General features: G+C 47.7%; 1 protein-coding gene across 3 annotated transcripts in view; it reads right to left on the bottom strand.

Moving 5' to 3' along the window:
- Positions 1-22676, bottom strand: part of RAB34 (RAB34, member RAS oncogene family) — a 189507-nt gene that overhangs the window by 119704 nt on the left and 47127 nt on the right. For 2 of the 3 annotated variants that reach the window (XM_085649133.1, XM_085649134.1), the window contains exon 4: positions 13183-13251. In XM_085649133.1, coding sequence (XP_085505259.1) covers positions 13183-13251 — 69 coding nt within the window. The remainder of the gene's footprint in view (positions 1-13182; positions 13252-22676) is intronic. The other variant, XM_085649135.1, reaches the window with a different exon arrangement.

Here is a 22676-nt window from a genome sequence, read left to right on the forward strand (position 1 = left end):
GAGGAACGACGAGATGAACGTCTAGGGGTATGGGATTGTAATGCCCCCATAGACTTTGCCGTATCCGTGTACTTTTTCATTTTCTCCAATGCTTCGTCCACCTTTGGACCAAATAGGTGTTGTTGGTCAGAGGGGTGATTTAATATAGATGCCTGGACTTCTGGCTTAAACCCTGAGATTCTGAGCCAGGCATGACGACGAAGCAAAACACTGGTGTTTATCGCTCTTGAAGCTGTGTCTGCTGCGTCGAGGGCACATTTAATTGAGGTATTGGTGATGAGCTTTCCCTCCTGTATTAGCTCCTGAGCCCTGTGTTTATGTTTGTCTGGGAGGTGTTGCATGATAGCCTCCAGTTCATCGTAATGTGCTCTATCATAACGTGCAAGCAGAGCTTGTGTGTTGGCAATGCACCACATATTTGCGGCCTGCGAGGCAGTGCGTTTACCAGACGCATCTAAGAGCTTTGACTCCTTATCTGGTGAGGGAGCCTCCCCTGAGGATTGAGAGTTAGACCGCTTCCTAGCTGTGGATACCACCAAAGAGTCCAAGGGAGCAGGTCCTTTAATATATGCAGGATCTGTGGGGGCTGCTTTATATTTTTTCTCTATCCTGGGGTTTAGTACCCTAGCTCTGACTGGGTCCTTGAACACCTCTGCAGCATGTTTGGTTACCCCTTTTAGCATGGGAAATATTGCTGAGGCCTTATCTTGTATATCAAAAGTGTCCAGCAGGAAATCGTCCTCAACTGGCTCGCTATGTAATTCTACCCCATGGTAGTGTGCCGCCCGCTGTATTAAGTGGTGGAACCCCAGGGAGTCCTCTGGAGGAGACGGCCTGGATGGATAAATGTCATCCTGAGGCACATCTGGTACATCGGGGTTGTGGTAATCCTCCCATGGGTCTGGTGTCCCTGGAGGTGTGGGGTCTATTGGGGCGTCTGCCGGGTCATAATCTGGATCTCCATAATCAGGGTCTGGAGATGGGGTCGGAGAGCGGTGAGGCAAAGGTGGTGGAGATATGGGAGGTGGAGGAGGTGGAGAAAGTGGAGGAGGTGGTGGAGGTGGTGGAGAGGGTACTCTGAAGGGGGATGTGGCAGAGTCCTTCCGTTTTGGCGGTGGAGGAGGATCTGGTTTGTGTAAATGTCTTTTTTTTGGAAGACAAAGTTAAATGACCAGTCTTTGGATCCTTTGTTAAAGTTTTTTGATAAGGATCAGGCGTAAACAGTTCTTGTGGCACCGAATCATCTGTCGGTGCCGATGTTTTCGGAGCCGAGGGCTTCGATGGTTTCTCCATGCCATGCTTTTTCGGGGTCTCCGATTTCTTCGGTGCCGAGGCGGTCTTCGGCGCCGGAGCGTCGGTGCCGAGGGACTTATGCTTAATCGGCACCGAGAGTGCAGGTTTCGAGCCCGATGACTTCGGAGCCGAACTGGGCGTGGTTTTCTTCGGTGCCGAACGGTGTTTTTCGGCACCAGGAGTAGGCTGGCTCGAGCCCGAGCCGCCGGGAGACTTATGATGCTTCGACACCGGGCCCGAAGGTGGGGTGATAGAAGCTGTATGTTTGGTTTTCCCTAGGCCCGGAGGCGAAGGTGTAACCTGAGTCTCTTTCGGTGTGGGTAGGGGAGTTGGAGGGGGTAAAGTACTCACGACCCTCTGCGCCGGTGTTATCTCCTCCAGGTCAGAGTCGTCGGCCTCGGAAGCGCTGACGAGTTCTTCCTCCTGCTCTGTGTGCTGCTGCCCCGAAGCTCCGGTGTCGTCTCCGAAGATGTCGGGTGGAGCCGAAGTCGATGAGTGCGCCATGGTGCGTCGAGCTCTTCGATCCCGGATGGTCTTTTTCGATCGAAAAGACTTGCAGGCGGGGCAGTCTCGAGCCTCGTGTTCTGGTGAGAGGCAGAGATTACACACCTGATGGAGGTCGGTGTGGGGAAATTTAGACCCACATTTTGGGCACTTTTTGAAGGGAGTCTTTTCCATCGGCCGAGACCGGAGTCGAGGGAGGCCCGTAGGCCGGTGCCGATGTCTGGAATCGAAAAGTGCCGCCGAGAGAGATGAAGAAGATGATTTCTCTTAAGAATCTCGATGGACGAGGATTTTCCGTCGAAGGTCGAACTGGAAAGGTTTGAAGCCGGAGCACGAAGTATCACATCTGAGCCCGATGGCGGAAAAAAACAATCTGAGGATGGAGCCGAAGCCCATGCGCAGTACGGACCGAAGGAGGAGTCACCGAACTCGTGACTTCCAAAGACTGTCCAAGAAGAAAAACAAACTGCAAACATCCAGGCCCAACACCAGATGGCGATCTATGCAAAAGTGTACAATCTGCAGCTCATATGCCTCGAACATATGTTTATTTCTCTTCGTTATTTGTGCATTCCGCAGCACACTTAGAAAAAGGAAAATGCTTCTGAGGATTGTCACAAATTCAATCCTGCCTACAGCGCAGACACCCTTGCACCATGGTGCAATATTGCCTGCGTTGGCACTCGATACAGCACATTCCTGCCCTTTCACGCGGTGCAAAAAGTTGGCTTGCTCTGTTGCATTGCGTGAAAATTTGGAAGGATCAGTGCAAACAACCACAGGTTTGGACGCAAACCTTGATCTACTAAGATTGCCACTTAAAGCAGACATGGACCGGGGGAAATGGAATCAATTCTCAAAAAATAAAACAACAACAAAAACGCATTGTAAGTGTGCTGCGGTGCACAGCAAACATACAATGCACAGGATTCTTCTGATTTTGTCTAAGCGAAGGTATTTGTATTAGAAGGGTATGCTTTCAGTAAAAATCCTATGCTGGACAGAGTACACAGGCCTCTGCGGCATAGCATGAGGTTGTGTGTCGCACAATACAACTTTGGCAGAGCACCAGCGAAGTGCTTGATAGCAGCAGTAGGGCAATCTTAGTAGATGTGGCTACACACTGTCTTTTTCCCCTTTGTGCAACACAGTGCAGCACATTTGTTTGCTGTGCTGCATGAAAAATTAGTAAACCTGGGCAACATTGTGTATAATCCATACAAAGAAAATCAACCAACCAACCAAGCGATAAAGAAAAAATCGTAATCGAGGAGCTATAGAGGAAGACAGGATGTACAGGGAAAATGATGACAATCCAAAAGGAAGGAAAGGCACCCTAACTGTTAAAAAAATGTAGAAGAAACTTAGAACTGGGATTAGATATACATTTAACGCTGACCACAGTGTAAGTATAAAGGAACCAATGAGCAGGTAAGGAAGCTGATAATCCCTGGATCTGACAGCCAACAGAGAAAATCTCCAGGATGCAGAAGGCAGAGAGAACTTGAAGCTAGGCATACAGTAGAAGAAACTGACCACAGAGGAGGTATACTGGATCAGTAAGTGATATTTTTAGTTTTATTGTTTACAGATCCACAGAGGCCCAAATGAATTACAGCGCTGTCCAAAACAGAAAACACATTAAGTTGACAGTAAATGCAACCAAAAACGACCTAGACAATTAGCATTACAAACAGCCAATAATGATTAAAATACAAAAGACCTGAGGATTAGAGAACAAATATAGAAAACTGCGTCAATGTTATTCAAAACTTTTAAAAGGCAGGCGAGGACTTCGATATCATTGCACCACTGTTGTCATGCCTGAACAGGAATGATTCATGGTGCTGGACAACCTGAATCTCAGAAGCACCAACCTAAAGATATCAACTCTTTGGGCATTCTGTGTTCCTTCCCAGATTTCACCTAACTATGTTCAGATTACCGGCTGGACTGCTTGTAAGATCAGGCATGCTATCTTAAACTTAAGACACACCCTTCAGTAAGGTATTGGCATACCATAATCAAACCTAGCAGCATCAATAACCAGCCGGTCTGTGGCATGTATCTCTGACTAGAGAAGGACATGTGTAAGAAAACAGGCGTTGTGCAGGTTTACCCCATCTTTTTGCCCCCATTTTGACTATTAGGAACTGGTGTAACAGCTCTGAAACACCAGAGCCCTGCTAAACAGGACTCTGTGCATGTGCTCTGACCCTTAAAATGGTGCATGTTTTAATGGCTTGTCCCCAATTGCCATAGCCTGACTTACTTGTAAGTCTGTAGTATATGGTATTTACCCAGGGCCTGTAGGTAAGAGTGTCCCCCAGGGACTTAAGCACTTGTTGTGCCACCTTCGAGTAGGACAAGGCAAAACATGGTTCCCCTTCTGAAACTATAGACTGGAAGGACAATTTGAAACTGCTAACTCGACTTTGACATTACAAAGCCCAAACCCCCCTTTTTAATGTATTAAGTCACCCCTATAAAAGGCCTAATGAGCCCTAAGGCAGGGTGCTGTATATAAAAAAGGGGAACATATACCTTTTACATGTTCAAGCAGTAAAAACCCTAATTTGTTGCGTTTACTGTGGGAAGGCTAGTAGCCCTGTTGGCCAGTACAGAGTTGCAGGCTAGCAGCCCAGCCCTGCTAAATCTGAATGGGATTACTAAGGTTGGTTCTGTTTGGTATCAATAGAATCAGTGCATTATATCCAATTTAATAGTTGAATCGAATTTAATGTCACTGGTGGGAAAAGTGGCCCTTTAGAAGTTGAGACGTTTGTTGCCCAAGGTTTCCAGTGCCCGTTTACTGATGTATGTAGGAAGCTGGATTTTTATGTAGTGTACCAAAATGAGGTACACTATGTAGAAAGTCCAGACGACCCTTATTGGTTTACATGGCTTAAATTAAAAATCTCAAATGCACTCTTTTGTGGTAGTATGGGCGAGCAGTTTAGGCTTATCTGAGGGTGGTGTTAAGCATTGGTTGTTACACAGTCAATAAATAAAACACACACTCAAGAAGAAACTCTGGACCAATTTAGAAAAATAACATATTGCTATATAATTTTAGACACGAAGATCTTCATAATTAGATAAGTACTTTAGACATTATCAAATTTTATAGTAGAAAATGACAGCAGTCAAATTTGAGGCATGAGCCTCGAAAGCGGTAATGTTATCCTATGGAAGAAACATTCACTGCCTAGGGCAGGGGTCTTCAAAGTGTGGGGCGCGACCCCCAGGGGGGCCGTGAAGTGATGGAAAGGGGGTCGCGCATACCCGGTCACACTTCTGCCCAGGCCGATCGGACAACAAAGGATTCAGCCCCCCTCCTCACCCGTAGTGTGTCTCAGCTCGAGCTGCTGTGGGCTCTGGGCTGTGTCTGCAGTCTTATCTCCAGCACAGCCCAGCACGCCTGAGTTTTTCACAGGTCGTTAAAGACCATTTGCATGTTTACATACCTTTTGTAAACTGGTTACTGAGGCTGTCCCCGCAGTAATGTGAAGCGCAGGTTAGCACAACGGTCTGGTCGCATTTACACATGGGAGGAAGCAGTGCATTCATTAGATTCCGTATGTGCATTTTAAGATTATTATTATTTTGGTCTGCATTAGGTGCAACTCGCTCCATTTAGCTGGATGATGTCACATTCAAATCTGCCATAAGTCAAATAGGACTGAGCAGGACTGGAGTAAGGCGCGACAGGTAACCACTACCAGAGTGCTTTCTGGGTCGGTGGAGCGGTCAATACTCCATGCCGTGAATATTACACTCTGCGATCTGACGTTTTCAGTTTACTCAGTTAAAGCACGCATCTCCATCATTACAGGGCTCTTGGTAGCTGCGGGAATGATGGTGATTTTTATTGCATATAACAATAAATGTTTTCCCGTACTCACCCGAGGGGCTGACTGAAGCCTTGCTGTCCAAAATCAACACTGCCAGATCAAGGATGCCACCAAAAGGGGGACGCGTTGGGAGAAGAGGTGGCAGTGAAAGATAGGAAAGCCCCGTTTTCACTGTCCACACAGGGCGTTGCACTTAGTGTGTGTGTGACAAACTGAATGGGCAGGTCGATGCCCACGGCTTGCTAGGTGTATCACTGCAACACCCACTGCTGTACATCTCCTTCATCACGCGAGGGTCCTTGATTTCGAGGGAAACGGGTTCAAAGGAAAACACTTGTAGGCTCTCATCTGTGGAAACATTTTATTTTTCTTGCTGTTATGCTATGGCTCATCTGAGCGGTTAGTGGTAAGCAAGCTGACTTTGATTTGGCACCGGCGCCCCAGTGCTCGGCCCAGTGGCGTAACGAAACTTGAGGGGGCCCCCCTGCAAAGCACAATGAGGCCCCCCCCCAGCGGCCCGGCCCACCACCTACCACTTTGCCCCACCAACAAAAATAAGCAGTCACCTAAAGCTGTATTTTCAGGACTTATCTGTGCCTACCTCTAACAGCAAATATAAATAGAATGCACTTTAATTGTCTTCTGGGGCTGCCTGAATGATGAGATCCATGACTGATAATTAAAGGGAACAAAGACAGAAAAGTCACATTACAAATGATTACATACTTTTTTATTTATAACCCTATTTAGTGCCAAGACGAGGTCTTTCCAGGCTCTTTAAACGGATGTATGACGTTACAACGCACACTTTTACAACGCATGCACTTACAACGCATTTTTACAACGCATAATCCATTACAACGCATGACATTACAACGCATGACACTACAACGCATTTTTAAAAACTACCTTTACAACGCATTTCCATTACAACGCATAATACCTTTACAACGCATACCATTACAACGCATAATATTAAATTGCATTTAAGGTAAGTATTAGATAGTATAGGGGTAAAAGTTACTTTTCAAACTCCAGGGGGTGCAACAGTAGGGTAAGTGTTGGATAGTATAGGGGTAAAAATTACTATTCTAACTCCAGGGGGTGCAACAGTAGGGTAAGTGTTGGATAGTATAGGGGTAAAAATTACTATTCTAACTCCAGGGGGTGCAACAGTGGGGTAAGTGTTGGATAGTATAGGGGTAAAAATTACTATTCTAACTCCAGGGGGTGCATCAGTAGGGTAAGTGTTGGATAGTATAGGGGTAAAAATTACTATTCTAACTCCAGGGGGTGCAACAGTAGGGTAAGTGTTGGATAGTATAGGGGTAAAAATTACTATTCTAACTCCAGGGGGTGCAACAGTAGGGTAAGTGTTGGATAGTATAGGGGTAAAAATTACTATTCTAACTCCAGGGGGTGCAACAGTAGGGTAAGTGTTGGATAGTATAGGGGTAAAAATTACTATTCTAACTCCAGGGGGTGCAACAGTAGGGTAAGTGTTGGATAGTATAGGGGTAAAAATTACTATTCTAACTCCAGGGGGTGCAACAGTAGGGTAAGTGTTGGATAGTATAGGGGTAAAAATTACTATTCTAACTCCAGGGGGTGCAACAGTAGGGTAAGTGTTGGATAGTATAGGGGTAAAAATTACTATTCTAACTCCAGGGGGTGCAACAGTAGGGTAAGTGTTGGATAGTATAGGGGTAAAAATTACTATTCTAACTCCAGGGGGTGCAACAGTAGGGTAAGTGTTGGATAGTGTAGTGTAATATTATGCGTTGTAATGGTAGTATGCGTTGTAATGGAATGCGTTGTAAAGGTAGTTTTTAAAAATGCGTTGTAGTGTCATGCGTTGTAATGTCATGCGTTGTAATGGATTATGCGTTGTAAAAAATGCGTTGTAAAGGTAGTGCGTTGTAAAAGTTGCGTTGTAAAGGTTGTTCCCCCTTTAAACACATGGCTGGCATTTTTCTTTTGGCAACCCTACTTTATATTCCTTTTCATGAAATGCATTCTCATACTACAGCAGTAAATGTACAATTTATGAAGTAGGACTGTTATGAGGCAACTCACTGGTGCAACTAACGCCGGCGAGAGAGTGTAGTGCTGCCCGTGTGCGCTACAGCGCTGATGGGGCCCCTGGAGGCTGGAAAACGGGGGCTGCTGGGGGCATAGCTGCCAAGGTTTCAGATTGCCATGTGTGACATTTTCATAATTTCAGTGTCATTATGAGTGACATTTCAACGATTATGAGTGACACTTTATTGCGAGTAAAATTAAGCAATGAAAATGATCAACACATATAAATATCAGAAATAACAGAAAATGAGGTGAATGAGAAGTGCAGATGGGCCTGGGAGGTGACGGGGCCGGAGAGGCCATGAGATAAATGTGAGAAACTGTTAGAGATGAGGGCAGTGAAAAGACAGAATGGCAAGAGGTGATTAAGGGTGAAGTGAGAAGTTGAATGGGGAGAGTTCAGAAGTTGTAAAAAGGGGTTAAAGAAAATGGCCTGCAAAGTGAGAGAGGGATTGGGATTGGGAGAGGAGAGGAGAGAGGGATGGAAGGGAGGGGTGAGAGGAAAGCGACATGGGTAAATTGCTTAACTCTACACAAGACCGCCAGGGTTTTAATGGACCCCTGCTGCTCCCGGCCCGGGCCAGGTGAGCTTCTAATGTGGCAGCACGTATTCCTGCAGAGTGGAAGGCCCATCACAAAGGTTGACTAGACATCTTTCTGATGTTAATTGCTGTATTTTAGTTATAAACTGGTACTGATGGGGTGGAATCTTTCCTCAGTCTTACTGTGTGCAAAAAAATTTCAAAATAATGAAGCAATTCTAGCCCAAAATAACGCGGCATTACATAACATTATTTACATTTTCTTCCCACACAATTTAGTCAAGCCTGTCGTGTAATTTGGTCCTCACCTGCCTCGTAATTCCAGAAGCCCTGCCTACAGGTTTAGAAATGTTTGTCAGGAGGGGGTCCTTACGCCTGAAAATGCTGCAAGGGGGGTCTCGGCACCCAAAAGTTTGAAGTCCTCTGGCCTAGGGTCACTTACAATCTGCTTACAAGGCTGTTCTTCTGCACTTAAGGCGAGTATGGGCCAAGATCCAAGAAACCACCAGCAGTTCAATCCCATAGCACCTGGTGTGTCCCGGTGGAGAGCTGCTGGTCGTGATGGTAGCCTTAAATGCTACCCGTACGTCAATGGGAAACGGTACCTGTAAAAAGAGGCTGCAAGCAAGGTCTGGGGGACCAATTCTGCAGACCTAACTGGAGGCTCACTTCTTGAGGGTCTCTAGGGCACAGGGGCACTGTCGGTTTCAGTTGACTCTGGCTATAGGGCACGGGTGCATAGGTGTTTTGTGAGAGGCTCGCACTCTATGTTGGAAACCTGGAGAAGGGGAGCAAACAGTACAGAACGGTCACTCTCGGTGCTGGCTTTGTGGATCCTGATGTCCCTCGATGGTAGGTTGGTGTCGGCGTCAGTGGTGTCCGGACTGGACACGCAACAAGCCTTGGTTGCAGCAACTGCTCTGGTACCCAGGGTATTGATGCAGGGTGGGTCCCAGGGGTCCTGGTGTCTCCAAACTTTGTGGGAAGATGGATCTGACCTCCTGGAGCATGAAGACCTTTTGCTGCGGTGCCACTTACACTGTAGGCCCAGGGGTCATCAGAATGCTGTACCGGGCAGCTGCAAATGGTGCCTGCTGCTGGTGCAGGGAAGTTCCTCCTTCACTTCAAGGGAAATCTTTCCGGCTTGTTGAGGTGCTGGACGGTCCTTCAAGGGTTTGGGGAGGGTGTCCAGCTCTTTGTGAAGTCGGCCTCTGCGATTGGCAAAGCATAAGCAGACTGGCAGGATTTGCCATAAATCTACAGTGCAGGTCCTCTGTTCTCGCTCGTGTGTCTTTTTTCACCTTCCTCGGTCCCCAGTAGTCTTCACTTGATCTGTTTTGTTGGTGTCAGGGGGCCACCTAAATGCTCAATTTATGGGGCGTTCAGGGGAGTGTAGGGTAGTAAGCAATGGGCTACTTACCCCTGGGGTCATTACACACGCTAGATGACCACTTCCTGTGAGGAGTGGACTTCACCCTGTCCCAGAGTTCCTAATTTCACCACAGCCAAGAAAGCAAAATCCTTTCTTGGCTTTCCACTTCAGGCTGTCCGCCGTGGGGGTGTGTTCAGCCTGGTAGTGCAACTTAACTCCCGACTATTTAATTTCCCGACTGTCCTGGTTCCAAATGGGCTCACGGCAGGGGGTCGCATTGCCTAAGTCTGTGGGAAGCCGGGGTAGCATATCCAGCAGAGGCTTTAAAGTATCTGGCTTTGGTGAGCAGATTCACTAGCCATCCTGCTGGAGGTATGGTTCCTGACCTCCTGGGAGCGTGGGCTCTCACCTGCAGGGGGTTAGAAACGTGTCTGAAGTGACAGGTTGGAAATGTCCAGTCAGCCAGCACACTCGAAGAGTAGTAAGATTTCAGGGGCCACCTCTAAGGTTCCCTCCAGGTGCCTCTAATAATAAATCTAGTACTGGCAACAGTACAGGTTTATTAAGACAAGGTGTTTTGATAACAAACACCATAGGTTAAGGTAAAGCCATCATGTTGCTGGGAAACTCATAATGACAAGTGCCCAGTACACATACTTAAAGATGGCTTCCCTGTTCAATTGTACCATCTAGTAATTGAACGAGACAGCACAGGGTCATATCTGCTCATGCAGATATGCCCTCACATGTAATATAATGCACACAGCCTTAGGGATACAAGGGCTGCTGTAGGGGTGACTTACATATATTACATGCAACGATTTTTGTGCCATGACATGTTTTCAAATATGGTTTGCACCATGTCGCGCTGCCTGCAATAGCAGTCTGAGTGCAATTTGTGTGTTGATCCCTTAGGGTGGCATAAGATATGCTGCAACCCTTAGAGAACCTCTTTAGTACCCATGCCTTAGGTACCAGGGGTATCATTTACTAGGGACCTACAGGGATGCTTAATTTCATGTCAATTGGGTTACAATTAGACTTTAACTTGTTTTGGGGGAAAGGGCACTGGCACTGAGGTCTGGTTAGCAGGCCTCAGTGCATAGAGTTGAAAACCAGCATCTAGTAGTCAAAAATGGGGCAAAAAGCGGGGAAGACAACTGCAACAAAATTCCAGCTTCCTACAATGTACAGAGGGCATGTCCTGCAGACAGCTTTCTGCCCTCCTGGGAAGCCATGCTAATGACTCCCAAGAAAGGACACAATATAGGCTTGCATGGGAGAGAGGTGTTACCTGCGTGGCTTCCTGCAGGAGGGAGGTGTTAGCCCAAACGGCGAACTTCAAAGGAGAAGCTGCCTTTGATGGGCAAATAGTTAACACTTGGGAGGGGCACTCTATTGTTTAGGCAGACGGGCTGGCACTGGGGAAAGGCGAGGAGAAGCCAGTTGTCAAAATATTTTTCCCAGGGGCATGTGCCTCTTGGTAGCCACACATCTAGGGTGGGCCTGGGAGCTCCAAGTGTCAAGAGAGGGGTCTCGCCATCTTGAGATTGGGCAGAATGGTGCACCCTGGGATAGCCATAAGCCACACTTCCTAGGAAGTGGTCTCAGGAGAGGGGGATCATGGTAGCCCATTGGCTACCAACTGTATCCTAAACTTTGCGCATTTTCTGAAGATAAATAGGGCACTCCTGGCACCCAGAACTCAGATCTTGACTGACTCGGAAGAAGGACTACCTTGATGCACTGAGGGACCCGCAAAGAGAGGCTGCACCAACGAGCACTGCATCTGGTGGCTAGCAATGCCAGGGACTGTGCCTGCCATGTCTTGCTCAAGGAGAAGTTGACTCAGAGACCACTCAAGCTAAGAGAACTCTAAAGGCCAGGTGAATGGCCTCCTGTTCGCAGCACAGGGACACAACAGCTGAAGCCACTGCCACTGCCGCCATGCACCATGGGGACCAAGACCGGACACACTGAGTTGCATCCGAGGTCCCTGCTTTTGCTGCCCCACGGGTAAGAGCGGGGGTGGCAGTACTGGTGATCCCTGCTTTCTCCTTTATAAGTCAATTAATGGACCCACAGGAGAGTCCAGCCACCATAAAGTGGCCAGATTATTCTTTGGAACTCAGCAGGTCTATCATGTCACCTGTCAATGCCAAACTCATTTCAGTCAGGTACACAGCTATAAATGTGGGGCAATAAAGACCTGGGGAGGACTTCAAGATGGGTGGAGGAGAAGATAATCCCACAGGAGAGGGATCTTGGAGGTGTCCGGTTTTGCAAACGTTATGTTGTCAAAGTTGTGTTAACACTTTGTACGACTGGCTAGGCCACAACTGCAGTCATGCCCGTCTCTGGAGACCACATCTGGAGTTTTGTGCCCAGTTCTGGATGCTTAATCTGGAGTATAGTGTCCAGTTACAGAAACAAAATCTGTAGTTTTGTGTCCGTTTATGAATCTACCTAATCTGAAATACTGTTTCAAGTTCTGAAAGATACAGCAGAATCATTGTGGCCAGTTATGGAGGTCACATCTGGACAACACTATGCCCTTCTGGAGACCACATCTCCAGAAGGGTCTAGACCAGAGGTCTTCAAACATGTTAATGCCGCCCCTCGCCTACCCCCGTGTAAAAAAAAATCTTTGGGGCCCCTCCTCAAAATATTTTACAATGAATCTATTAAACTGGCATTGTTTAAATATGTTTACACTTATTTAAACATTGCAGCTGAGTTCTGTACCATTTTAAAAACGCAATCAAATACATTTATTGCCAAACATATTATTCTGGTCAGGCAGACGTTACTAACGTGTAAAATTACCCACAGAGTGATTATTGGGAATGTGGGTTTGAAGAATATTTGGAGTCCCTTCCCTTTTGATGCCTTCTCCCAGCCAGGATATAAATGAGTAAAGATGTTAGTGATTGCCCATTACAGAGCGGCTTACAGCTGCTCATTCCCTGTGACGATCTAGACTGTAAATACAATAATGGTGTGAATACAGAAGACCAGGGGAGGACATTAGTCAGAGACATTATAAAATCTCGTGGTGTAAGGAGATTAGATGATGAAGAGATAGATATCTGTATGGTACGAATAAGATCAAGAAGGAAACTATATTGCAAAAGAAGGTTGTACAAGAAGCCTTCGGAGGGATAGCTCAGGAGAAAATGGAAGAAATTCTTCTCATGTAAATACATCATAATGCCCTCCTGGAGAGCGGGTGGGGGAAAATCAGTACAAAAATTCAAAAGGGCTTAGAAATGATCTATAGTAATGATAGTGTGAGAACAAAGAGCTGAAGGATTCACTGGGATTATAATGTTCCAACTGAAATGGAAAATAGGAAAAACAGAAGGGCCTCGATCTATATTGTTTCTTAGTATCTTTGAAAAGCCCCATCACCAGCATCGGCCATATCCTCAAACCGCGAACACAGGAATCATGCCCGAAACATGCTGCAGACCGTAGAAGACTTTGCAGACCCTAACTGAATATCCACCAGTTCTTCTTACCCACCTGTACGTACCTGTTGATTAGACATGTCTTCCCAACCGACAGATCCCCCACCACAATGATCTTCGAGATCTTGAATCTGCTGGGGATGAAACAAATAAAAGATACAGAGGCTGTCAGAGATATTGCTGGGATGCCCATTTGTTGCTCTTCTTTAAGCAAGCTGAGTGAGTTAAGCACCCGCTGCGCAAATGTTTGCACTCCCACCGTTTTTCACTTACAAAAAGTAGAAGGAAAAGTACTTTATTACTCACATACTACTCAGCAGTACACATTAATTTAAAAATATATACAAAATGACAGGTGGAAATACCTATGGTGACACCCTCTACTAGTGTGCATCCCAGAATACCCTGAACCATAAAATCACAATAATTTACCTCCCCCACCTGTGCTGAACACAATATAATGGGATGTAGTTATCAAAAGTCAGGCCTATTAGATTCATCAGGATGTCACCACAATGATAAGAGCAGAACTGTGTCATGATAGCCAAATGCAAGAACATTAAAACCTCCCAGGATGATACCATCTTACAATGATGTTCACTTTGTCATTGTCAAAAAAGCATTTCAATATGTTTGAGGCATATGAGCTGCAGATTACACACTGTGCATAGATCGCCATCTGGTGTTGGGCCTGGATGTTTGCAGTTGTTTTTCCTGTTGGAAAGTCTTTGGAAGTCACGAGGTATGTGACTCCTCCTTTGAATCATATTGCGCATTGTCTTCGGCTCCATCCTCAGATTGTTTTTTTCCGCCATCGGGCTCGGATGTGTTCTTCGCGCTCCGGTTCCGAACCGTTTCAGTTCTTCTGATCGTCGCGCAATCTTTTCCCTTTCCGCGGTATTGTTTTGATCGCGATCTCCACGCGACTCTCATCATTCGAAGTCTTCGATTCCGGTCGTCGACGAAGGCCTTCGGGCCAACCTGGCCTCCTGTCCTGGCTGATGGAAAGGACGCCATTCAAAAAATTTCCTCAATGTGGGTCGAAGTTTCCCCACACCGATCTACATGACAACATGAGGCAAGAGACTGTCCGGCTTGCAAATCCTTCTGTTCGAAGAAGACTATTCGGGACCGACGATCGAGGAGAACAACGGCTCACTCGTCGACTTCGATCCCCGACGACATCTTCGGAGAAGGTGTCGATGTTCCGGAAGAGCAGCACACCGAAGAGGGCCTCGTCAGCGCCTCCGAAGCTGACGACTCCGATGTCGAGGACATCACTTCGGCACAGAGGGGCGTGAGTACTAACATCGACCCCCACCGCCCACCCTCGACGACATCGAAAAAGGCTTCGGTCACGCCTTCGCCCTCGGGCCTAGGCACGACCAAAGACACTGCTTCCCATACCTCACCTTCGGGCCCTGTTAAGAAGCCCATCAAGCCTTCCGGCGGCTCGGGCTCAAGCCAGCCTGGCGTCGGTGCCGAGAAACACTCCTCGGCACCAGCACCGAAAAAGAAGACGGCCTCCTCCTCCGCGCCGAGCTCCACACCGAAGCACTCGGTGCCGAAGACTGGCTCTAGCTCCTCAGTACCGACACCATCCCCGGAGCTGAGCAAAAAACCAAAGGCCCTCGAAACCCACACCTCGAAGCCGAAAGTCATCTCGGAACCGAGGAAACAAACAGACATTTCGAAGCCCCACGGTTCAAAACAGTGAACCGATGCAGAGTCCAAGCCTAAGAAACCTACGGCTCCGACACTTGTCAAGGACCCTAAAACTGGACATTTGATGCCCAGCATCAAAAAGTGACCACTGGACAAGCCTGCCCCAGTTACACCTCCAAAGAGAAGAGACTTTGTTACCTCCCCTTTGAGACTGCCTTCACCCCCTCCTCCACCTCCTTCTCCTCCGCCTCCGCCTCCCCCACCTCATCATTCTCCCACACCCTCTCCTGATGAGGATGATGACGACGTCTACGACGACAAAGCGGACGGGCCGGATAACCAGCCCACAGGGGACCCCACTCCTACAGGCTCCCCAGACCCATGGGACGACTAAAACATCCCAGACGTCCCTAACGTCCCGCAGAACGACCTTTACCCTTCAAGACCGTCCCCCCCTGAAGACACAATGGGGTTTAACCAACTGCTCCATAAGGCTGCACACTACCACGGAGTTGATCTCCATACAGACCCCGAGGAGGAGGACTTCCTCCTAGATACTTTTGACACTACACAGAGGGCCACTTCCATTCTGCCCATGCTTAAAGGGGTTATTAAGCACGCACCGGAGTTCTTTAAAGACCCGGTCTGTGCCAGGGTCATAAACCCTCGCAATGAAAAAAATTATAAGGCCGCCCCAACAGACCCCACCTACATCAGAGGCCCCACACCACTAGACTCCCTAGTAGTCTCCAATGCGAGGAAGCGTGCAAACTCCCAGGCACCAGGCGAGGCTCCACCACCCAATAAGGAGTCCAAACTCCTGGACGCCTCTGGCAAGCGAACTGCATCACAGGCTACCAACACATGGCGCATTGCAAACACCCAAGCGCTTTTAGCAAGATATTACAGGGCACATTATGATGAACTGGAAGCCATAATGCAACACCTCCCTGACAAATACAGGAATAGGGCCAACGAGCTAATCCAGGAGGGCAAAATCATCACCAACACCTCCATTCGTTGCGCCCTCGTTGTAGCTGACACCGCCTCTAGGGCAATTAACACCAGCGTCCTCCTGCGTAGGCATGCCTGGCTACGAATTTCAGGGCTCAAACCCGAGGTGCAGAGTTCCATCCTCAACCACCCCTTTGACGAGCAACATCGGTTTGGCCCCAATGTCGACATTGCCCTTGAAAAAATGCAAAAGGACACCGACACGGCAAAATCTATGGGAGCCTTGCAGTCGCAAGCTCCCAGGCGCTCCGTTCGCCGCTCTTCCTTTAGAATCAACTCCAGAGGCTACTCCTCCGACAGCGCCTCGACTTCCTATAACGCCCCTACCCAATCCACCTTCACTAGGGGTTACCAGAGAGGCGGCTACAGGGGTAACAATAATAAAGGCAGAGGCACAACTAACACCTCCCGCTCTGCCTCCACCCCCGCCCAATGACTTCCCGACACTCCCCCCAGACCATCCCACTCCGGTCGGGGGCAGACTCCACAATTTCCTTCCTGTCTGGACTACCATCACCTCAGACAGATGGGTAACACAGATAATTCGGTCAGGCTACTGCCTCGAACTAACATCTACCCCCCCAAACATTCCACCCAAACCGCGCCCAATGTCACAGGAACATTTGTCACTTCTAAAGCAGGAGGTCATCTCCCTCCTACAAAAGAGTGCAATAGAACCAGTTCCTGCCCACCAACAAAACATGGGAGTTTACTCCCTATATTTGCTCATACCGAAAAGGGACGGCAGTCTAAGGCCCATCCTAGACCTCAGACCCCTAAACCAGTACATACACTCAGACCATTTCCACATGGTCACACTCCAGCAGGTACTTCCCCTACTCTCCCAGAACGACTTCCTTGCCACCCTAAACCTCAAGGACGCCTATTTCCACATTCCCGTTCACCACGCTCACAGGAAGTTTCTCAGATTTGTAGTGGAAGGTCAACACTATCAATTCAAAGTACTCCAATTCGGAGTCAACACAGCACCACGGGTGTTTACCAAGTGCATAGCGGTAGTGGCAGCACACCTGCGAAGACAACACATCCACGTCTTTCCATACCTAGACGACTGGCTCATAAAAGCCAGCTCATACAACCAGTGTGTACAACACACTCACGCCACTATCCAACTACTGGGCTTCACAGTAAACCACGCAAAGTCCCATCTGCAACCATCCCACGTAAAACAATACCTCGGTGCCACCATAGACACCTCAAAAGCGCTAGCCTATCCCAGTCCTGCCAGGATAGCAAGCATTCAGACTCTACGCGCCAAATTTCAACTGGAACACTCTTTTCCAGCTCGAGTGTTCATGCAACTTATAGGAATGATAGCCTCCTGCATATTCATAGTACCTCACGCAAGACTCCAGATGTGTCCTCTCCAAGAGAGCTTAGCGCACCAATGGAACCAGGGTCAATTGACAGATCTGGTGTTGGTAGATGGTCGTGCCCATCGCTCTCTGCAGTAGTGGACCACCAAAAACCTTTCCAAAGGGCGACCATTCCTGGAGCCGATTCCTCAGATAGTACTAACAGCGGACGCATCGCTCTCCGGCTGGGGAGCTCACCTACTAAATCACACCATGCAGGGCAAGTGGACACCTCAACAAAAGTTACTCCACGTCAACTATCTGGAGTTACTAGCCATATTCTTAGCCCTAAAGGCCTTTCAAACACATGTCTCAGGCAAGGCCGTCCTAGTCCGCACAGACAACATGACAGCCATGTATTATATACAGAAACAAGGCGGCACACACTCTCCGCAGCTCTCTCAGCTAGCACAGAGCATATGGAGATGGGCCATACCCCAAAAGATCTTTCTCCTAGCCCAACATGTCCCAGGAGTCCAAAACACTATGGCCGATCTGCTGAGCAGACAAACACAACAGATCCACGAGTGGGAACTCCATCCACAAGTTCTTCACCCCTACTTTCAAATGTGGGGGCATCCACAGATAGACCTCTTCGCCACCCACGAAAACGCCAAATGCCCAAGCTTCGCCGCCAGGTATCCACACCCATTGTCCAAAGGCAATGTGATATGGATGAACTTGTCAGGCAGATTTGCGTACGCCTTTCTGCCTCCCCCACTCATTACATTAGTGGTGCGCAAACTACAGCAACACTCCCTCACTCTCATCCTAGTAGCTCCAACTTGGGCCAGACAACCTTGGTACACCACACTGCTGGAACTATCTGTAGTACCGCACCAAAAGTTACACCTGGCTCCATGCCTCTTAACCCAGAACCATGGAGAGATCAGGCACCCGGACCCAGCTCAACTCAACCTTGCGATCCGGCTCCTGAAATCCTAGAATTCGGTTATCTTAATCTTCCCCCTGACTGTATGAACGTCATTAGAGAAGCTAGACGACCAACACTAGAGCTTGCTACGCAGCCAAGTGGAAACGTTTCGTGATCTATTGTCACAACAATAACTTCAATCCCCTAGATGTGTCCATTCAACACATCATAGGCTATTTACTACACTACAAAGATGCAACCTAGCCTACACGTATATTAGACTGCACCTTGCGGCCATAGCAGCTTATCTACAAAACAGGCAACATCTATCAATCTTTAGAGTACCTGCCATAAAAGCCTTCATGGAAGGCCTCAAAAGAATAATTCCCCCCAGAGTGCCATCCTCACCTGTGTGGAACCTAAACATCGTTCTCACAAGACTAATGGGGCCTCCCTTTGAACCTCTACACAAAGGTGAACTTCAATTCCTAACATGGAAAACTGCTTTTCTTGTAGCCATTACTTCCGTCAGAAGGGTCAGTGAGATACAAGCACTCACCATTCAAGAACCCTTTCTGCAAATGCACCATAACAAGGTTGTTCTCCGCACTAATCCAAAATTCCTCCCTAAAGTCATTTCTCCCTTTCACCTAAACCAATCTGTGGAACTGCCCGTATTCTTCTCGCAACCACAGACCATTGCAGAAAGAGCTCTCCACAAACTAGATGTCAAACGAGCCTTACTCTACTACATCGAGAGAAAACAACCCTTTCGTAAGACCAAACAACTGTTCATGTCTTTCTCACCACCACACAAAGGCAACCCCATCTCCAAATCTGGGATAGCTAGGTGGATTGTCAAATGCATACAGATTTACTACCACAAAGCCAAACGTATGCTCACTGTTCCCCCTAAAGCCCACTCTACACGTAAGATAGGCGCTTCCATGGCATTTTTAGGGAACATTCCCTTAGATGATATCTGCAGAGCAGCTACATGGTCTACACCGCACACTTTCACCAAACACTATTGTGTAGATGTGCAAACTAAGCAACAAGCTAGTGTGGGCCAGGCTGTACTCAAAACATTGTTTCAAACGACTGCAACAGATACTGGTGGTCGCCGCTAGGAGCGAGTACTGCTATATAAGCTATGCACAGTGAGTAATCTGCAGCTCATATGCCTCGAACGGGAAATGCTACTTACCAGTATGCATCTGTTCTTGGCATGTAGAGCTGCAGACCTACACACGCCCACCCGGCTACCTTTAGGTGTTCCAGTTTATCTTATTTAGATATAGCACACATGGGCATCTTCACTTCTTATTACTACGCTCCATCATTTCCCCGCTGGCGAAAAACAATCTGAGGATGGAGCCGAAGCCCATGCGCAATATGATCCAAAGGAGGAGTCACATACCTCGTGATTTCCAAAGACTTTCCAACAGGAAAAACAACTGCAAACATCCGGGCCCAACACCAGATGGCGATCTATGCACAGTGTGTAGATCTGCAGCTCTACATGCCAAGAACAGATGCATACTGGTAAGTAGCATTTCCCTTTATGTGCATGAGTGTTTTTTTCTACTATTACACGTGGCTGAGAAGCAACACAGTTCCTAACAAAAAGGTCCCTAAATCCTACGGCCATAGGGCTAAAAGCCCTAGCTTTCTTCCTGATAACTGAAGTTTATAGAGCATCTCCTGGACAAGGATGTTCCCATTCTCAGGGTTTTCTTTGCTATGCAGAGCTAACACATCTCTTTTTAACGCGGGCTCAGTCTGACACGGTTGCTCCCCAAAGGCTCTTTTAGCAGCTCCGCTTGGAAGGGCTGTCAAGCAGGTCTCCCTCCTTCCACAGGTCTAGAGAGGTGACTTGACAGGTTGCGTCCAGACTTAAACTCAGTCTGGGGGGGAAGTGGTGACACCAGCAGCAGTCCCCACTTCTGGCGTTTTCTCTCTCCAACGCTAGTGTGCAGCTCCTCCTTCATCAATTAGAAACTATTACGGCTATACTGACTGCACCTGTCCTCCCAAGTGATCTACAACTTTCAATTCGTCATGGGCTCCTCCAACCCTGGAGGGGCATGGTCCAGGTATGATCGCCTCTTGTAGAGATCCTGTGGTCTTGTCAGCCCTGCTAAAACCAAATCGACTGGTTCCGGTAGAAGGTGGAATGGCTCCAGACAGTTCTAAAAAAAAAAGGCAGCTCTTCATCATGAAGGGGGTGTAAATTTTACTTTGGCAATGAAGCTGTGGCTACCTCAAACAAGTCAAGCTGGGTACCCACACCCACAGAGATAACATTTTAGAGGGATAAAAGTGCATGTGAAGGCTTCACACTGGTGAGAGATACTAACCAACGACCATCTTCGATATCCAATGGGCTTCACCATTCGCCCATCCAGGCTCATGTGAAACCTGTCCATCCAGGCGCATGTGAAACCTGTCCGTCCCCACTGCACACATGCTCTGAAGTTCTCCGTGACTATCCGAGAAGTCATGAAGGCAAAGGATCCGGAGATACATGTGGTTGTGTATTCTTTGCAGTAGTCTGCGTGCATACAGTTAAAAAAGGCCTGTTACCTACCCATGGATTATGCTGCCTGGGTAGAACGAAGAGTAGTCACTCGTGCATGGAGGGTGCACTTAGGGTGTCCCTCCACATCAGAGTCCAGCTCTTATGCGTCACAGCTGTAAAACGGGTGTAACTACAGTAAACTTGGAGGTAAACCAAGAGGCAACTTCTGATTAATAAGTGACACAATACTGCAGATGAACCCTCACTTAACCGCGACACAATACTCTAAGTAAGGTTTCACTAGAGTGGAATACTTAACACATCTCTGAGGGTAAGATTTCTCCAGAGATGGGACACGATAGAAGCATCTAGAGCGAATTCCCATGGGACACAACAAAAACCTTCAAATGCGGCTGCCGGCCTAAAGTGCAGGCTCGGTGTAAACACCAATCGTCCCCCGGACGACAATGATGCGAGTTATTCCTTGGCGCTGTGGGCACAAAACCTGCGCGTGAACTTTCAGGACCCAGCGCTGCAGTATGATGTTGGAAAAGTAAACTTCCTGCATGCAGCCTTCTATATCAGGACATCCAGGAGCCTGCGGTGGCCAGTGCCATGGTGACTGGGCACGCTCTGAGCACTGTAAACATTGCAACATTTCTGGCCTCAACCAGTCACTCACGGGGTTCTGCACCAATGTATATTACTAAGATAGATACACATGATTTTTGTTTCCTTCTTCAGTGAACGCCAGAAACCGCACATTCCTCCCTTTGTGTCGCTGTTAGCCCCGATGCCAAGATACCGTAGATTCGACGTATACAGTTTTAAAAGCTACCTACAAATTTAATATCTGATTATATTCCAAGCCAGCAACTTGAAAAGGCCAGTAGGGCTAGGGTAGCGTTGTGACACTCGGACATGTGATTGACTCTTCTATAGCCCTCCGCTGTCATTTATTCATTTTTTTAAATGCTCAAGATTAACGAGTAAATGTCCTGTTCTATCTCCAGCCCCACATCCCACGTCTCTGTTCACAGTATTGACACGTCCAAAGTGTGCAGATTTAAAATTATTTTGAAAAGCAGACTTCAACTTTCCGCATTGTACTGTGGCTGAATGAATAAAACACGTCGTCATGTTCCTGGCAAGCTTAGGTGTACGGTATTAATAAAACAGTGTCGGTTTATTGTACGGCTTATGAGGGATGTGTTTCAGTGTTGACTAAAGTCTTAGGTGATAACACACAAAACCATAACAGAAACAGGAAGTTGCTGAGAGGGAGTACTTTTCACATTCCACACGTTCCTGACGCAGCTCCGCTCCTCAACGACGCTCACCGTGACGCAGCCTGGGCTTCTATCCTTGCCGGGCTGCAGCTGTGACCTGCACCTTTAAGGGGCTGCGAGCTCACGCCGAGGGCGGTTATTTAGTAATGTGGTTGGAATGTGTTTATGCTCCGAGGGAGAGGAACTCTGAAGCAGTCGGTGGTTTTTAAACTATTCCGCCAAGAACGCTGACACGGAAAAATAGATTTTAATGGCAAATCAGAACCGTCTGCGCCAGTGCCCGTCTACCCTACTGCCTCCTCTAGGCACAGACACAGTTTACAGCATGCCCAGCATTGCCCCCAAGAGTTAGCTACACAGATGCGGGGGTTGAATTACTGACTTGTGTGTCTTGCTCGAGGCATCACTTCTTCAGCCATAGGGACAGCTCTCTGCAGAGCTTACGTGAATAGGCCTCCGGCACAGAGGGAGGGAGAGGGTCACACACACCTCGCAAGAATACAACTCAAACAAGCTAAGGGCGAGGGCAGTGTGCACAGCTTACAGGCAAACCGTTTATACAGAGGTGAGAGGGCGACCCCTGCAGACCTTACAGGCACGCAGCTTAGCTGCTTTAAAAGGGCACATACTGTCAGTCACCAAGTACCTGCATTTCTTTTTTTTTGAAAAGGGGAAATAACTGCACTTCTCAATAAGGGTGGAGTACAATTTCAATAGGGCAGTACTGACACATCCGAGGAGCAAATAGGTGCTCTATAATAGTGATCACCTACCCATCTGCATATCCATTTCAAGCACTGCAGTCTAAATAAGTGCGGTG

The sequence above is a fragment of the Triturus cristatus genome, chromosome 3_2 (genome assembly GCF_964204655.1).
Source record: "Triturus cristatus chromosome 3_2, aTriCri1.1, whole genome shotgun sequence".
In the NCBI taxonomy this organism is placed as follows: Eukaryota; Metazoa; Chordata; class Amphibia; order Caudata; family Salamandridae; genus Triturus; species Triturus cristatus.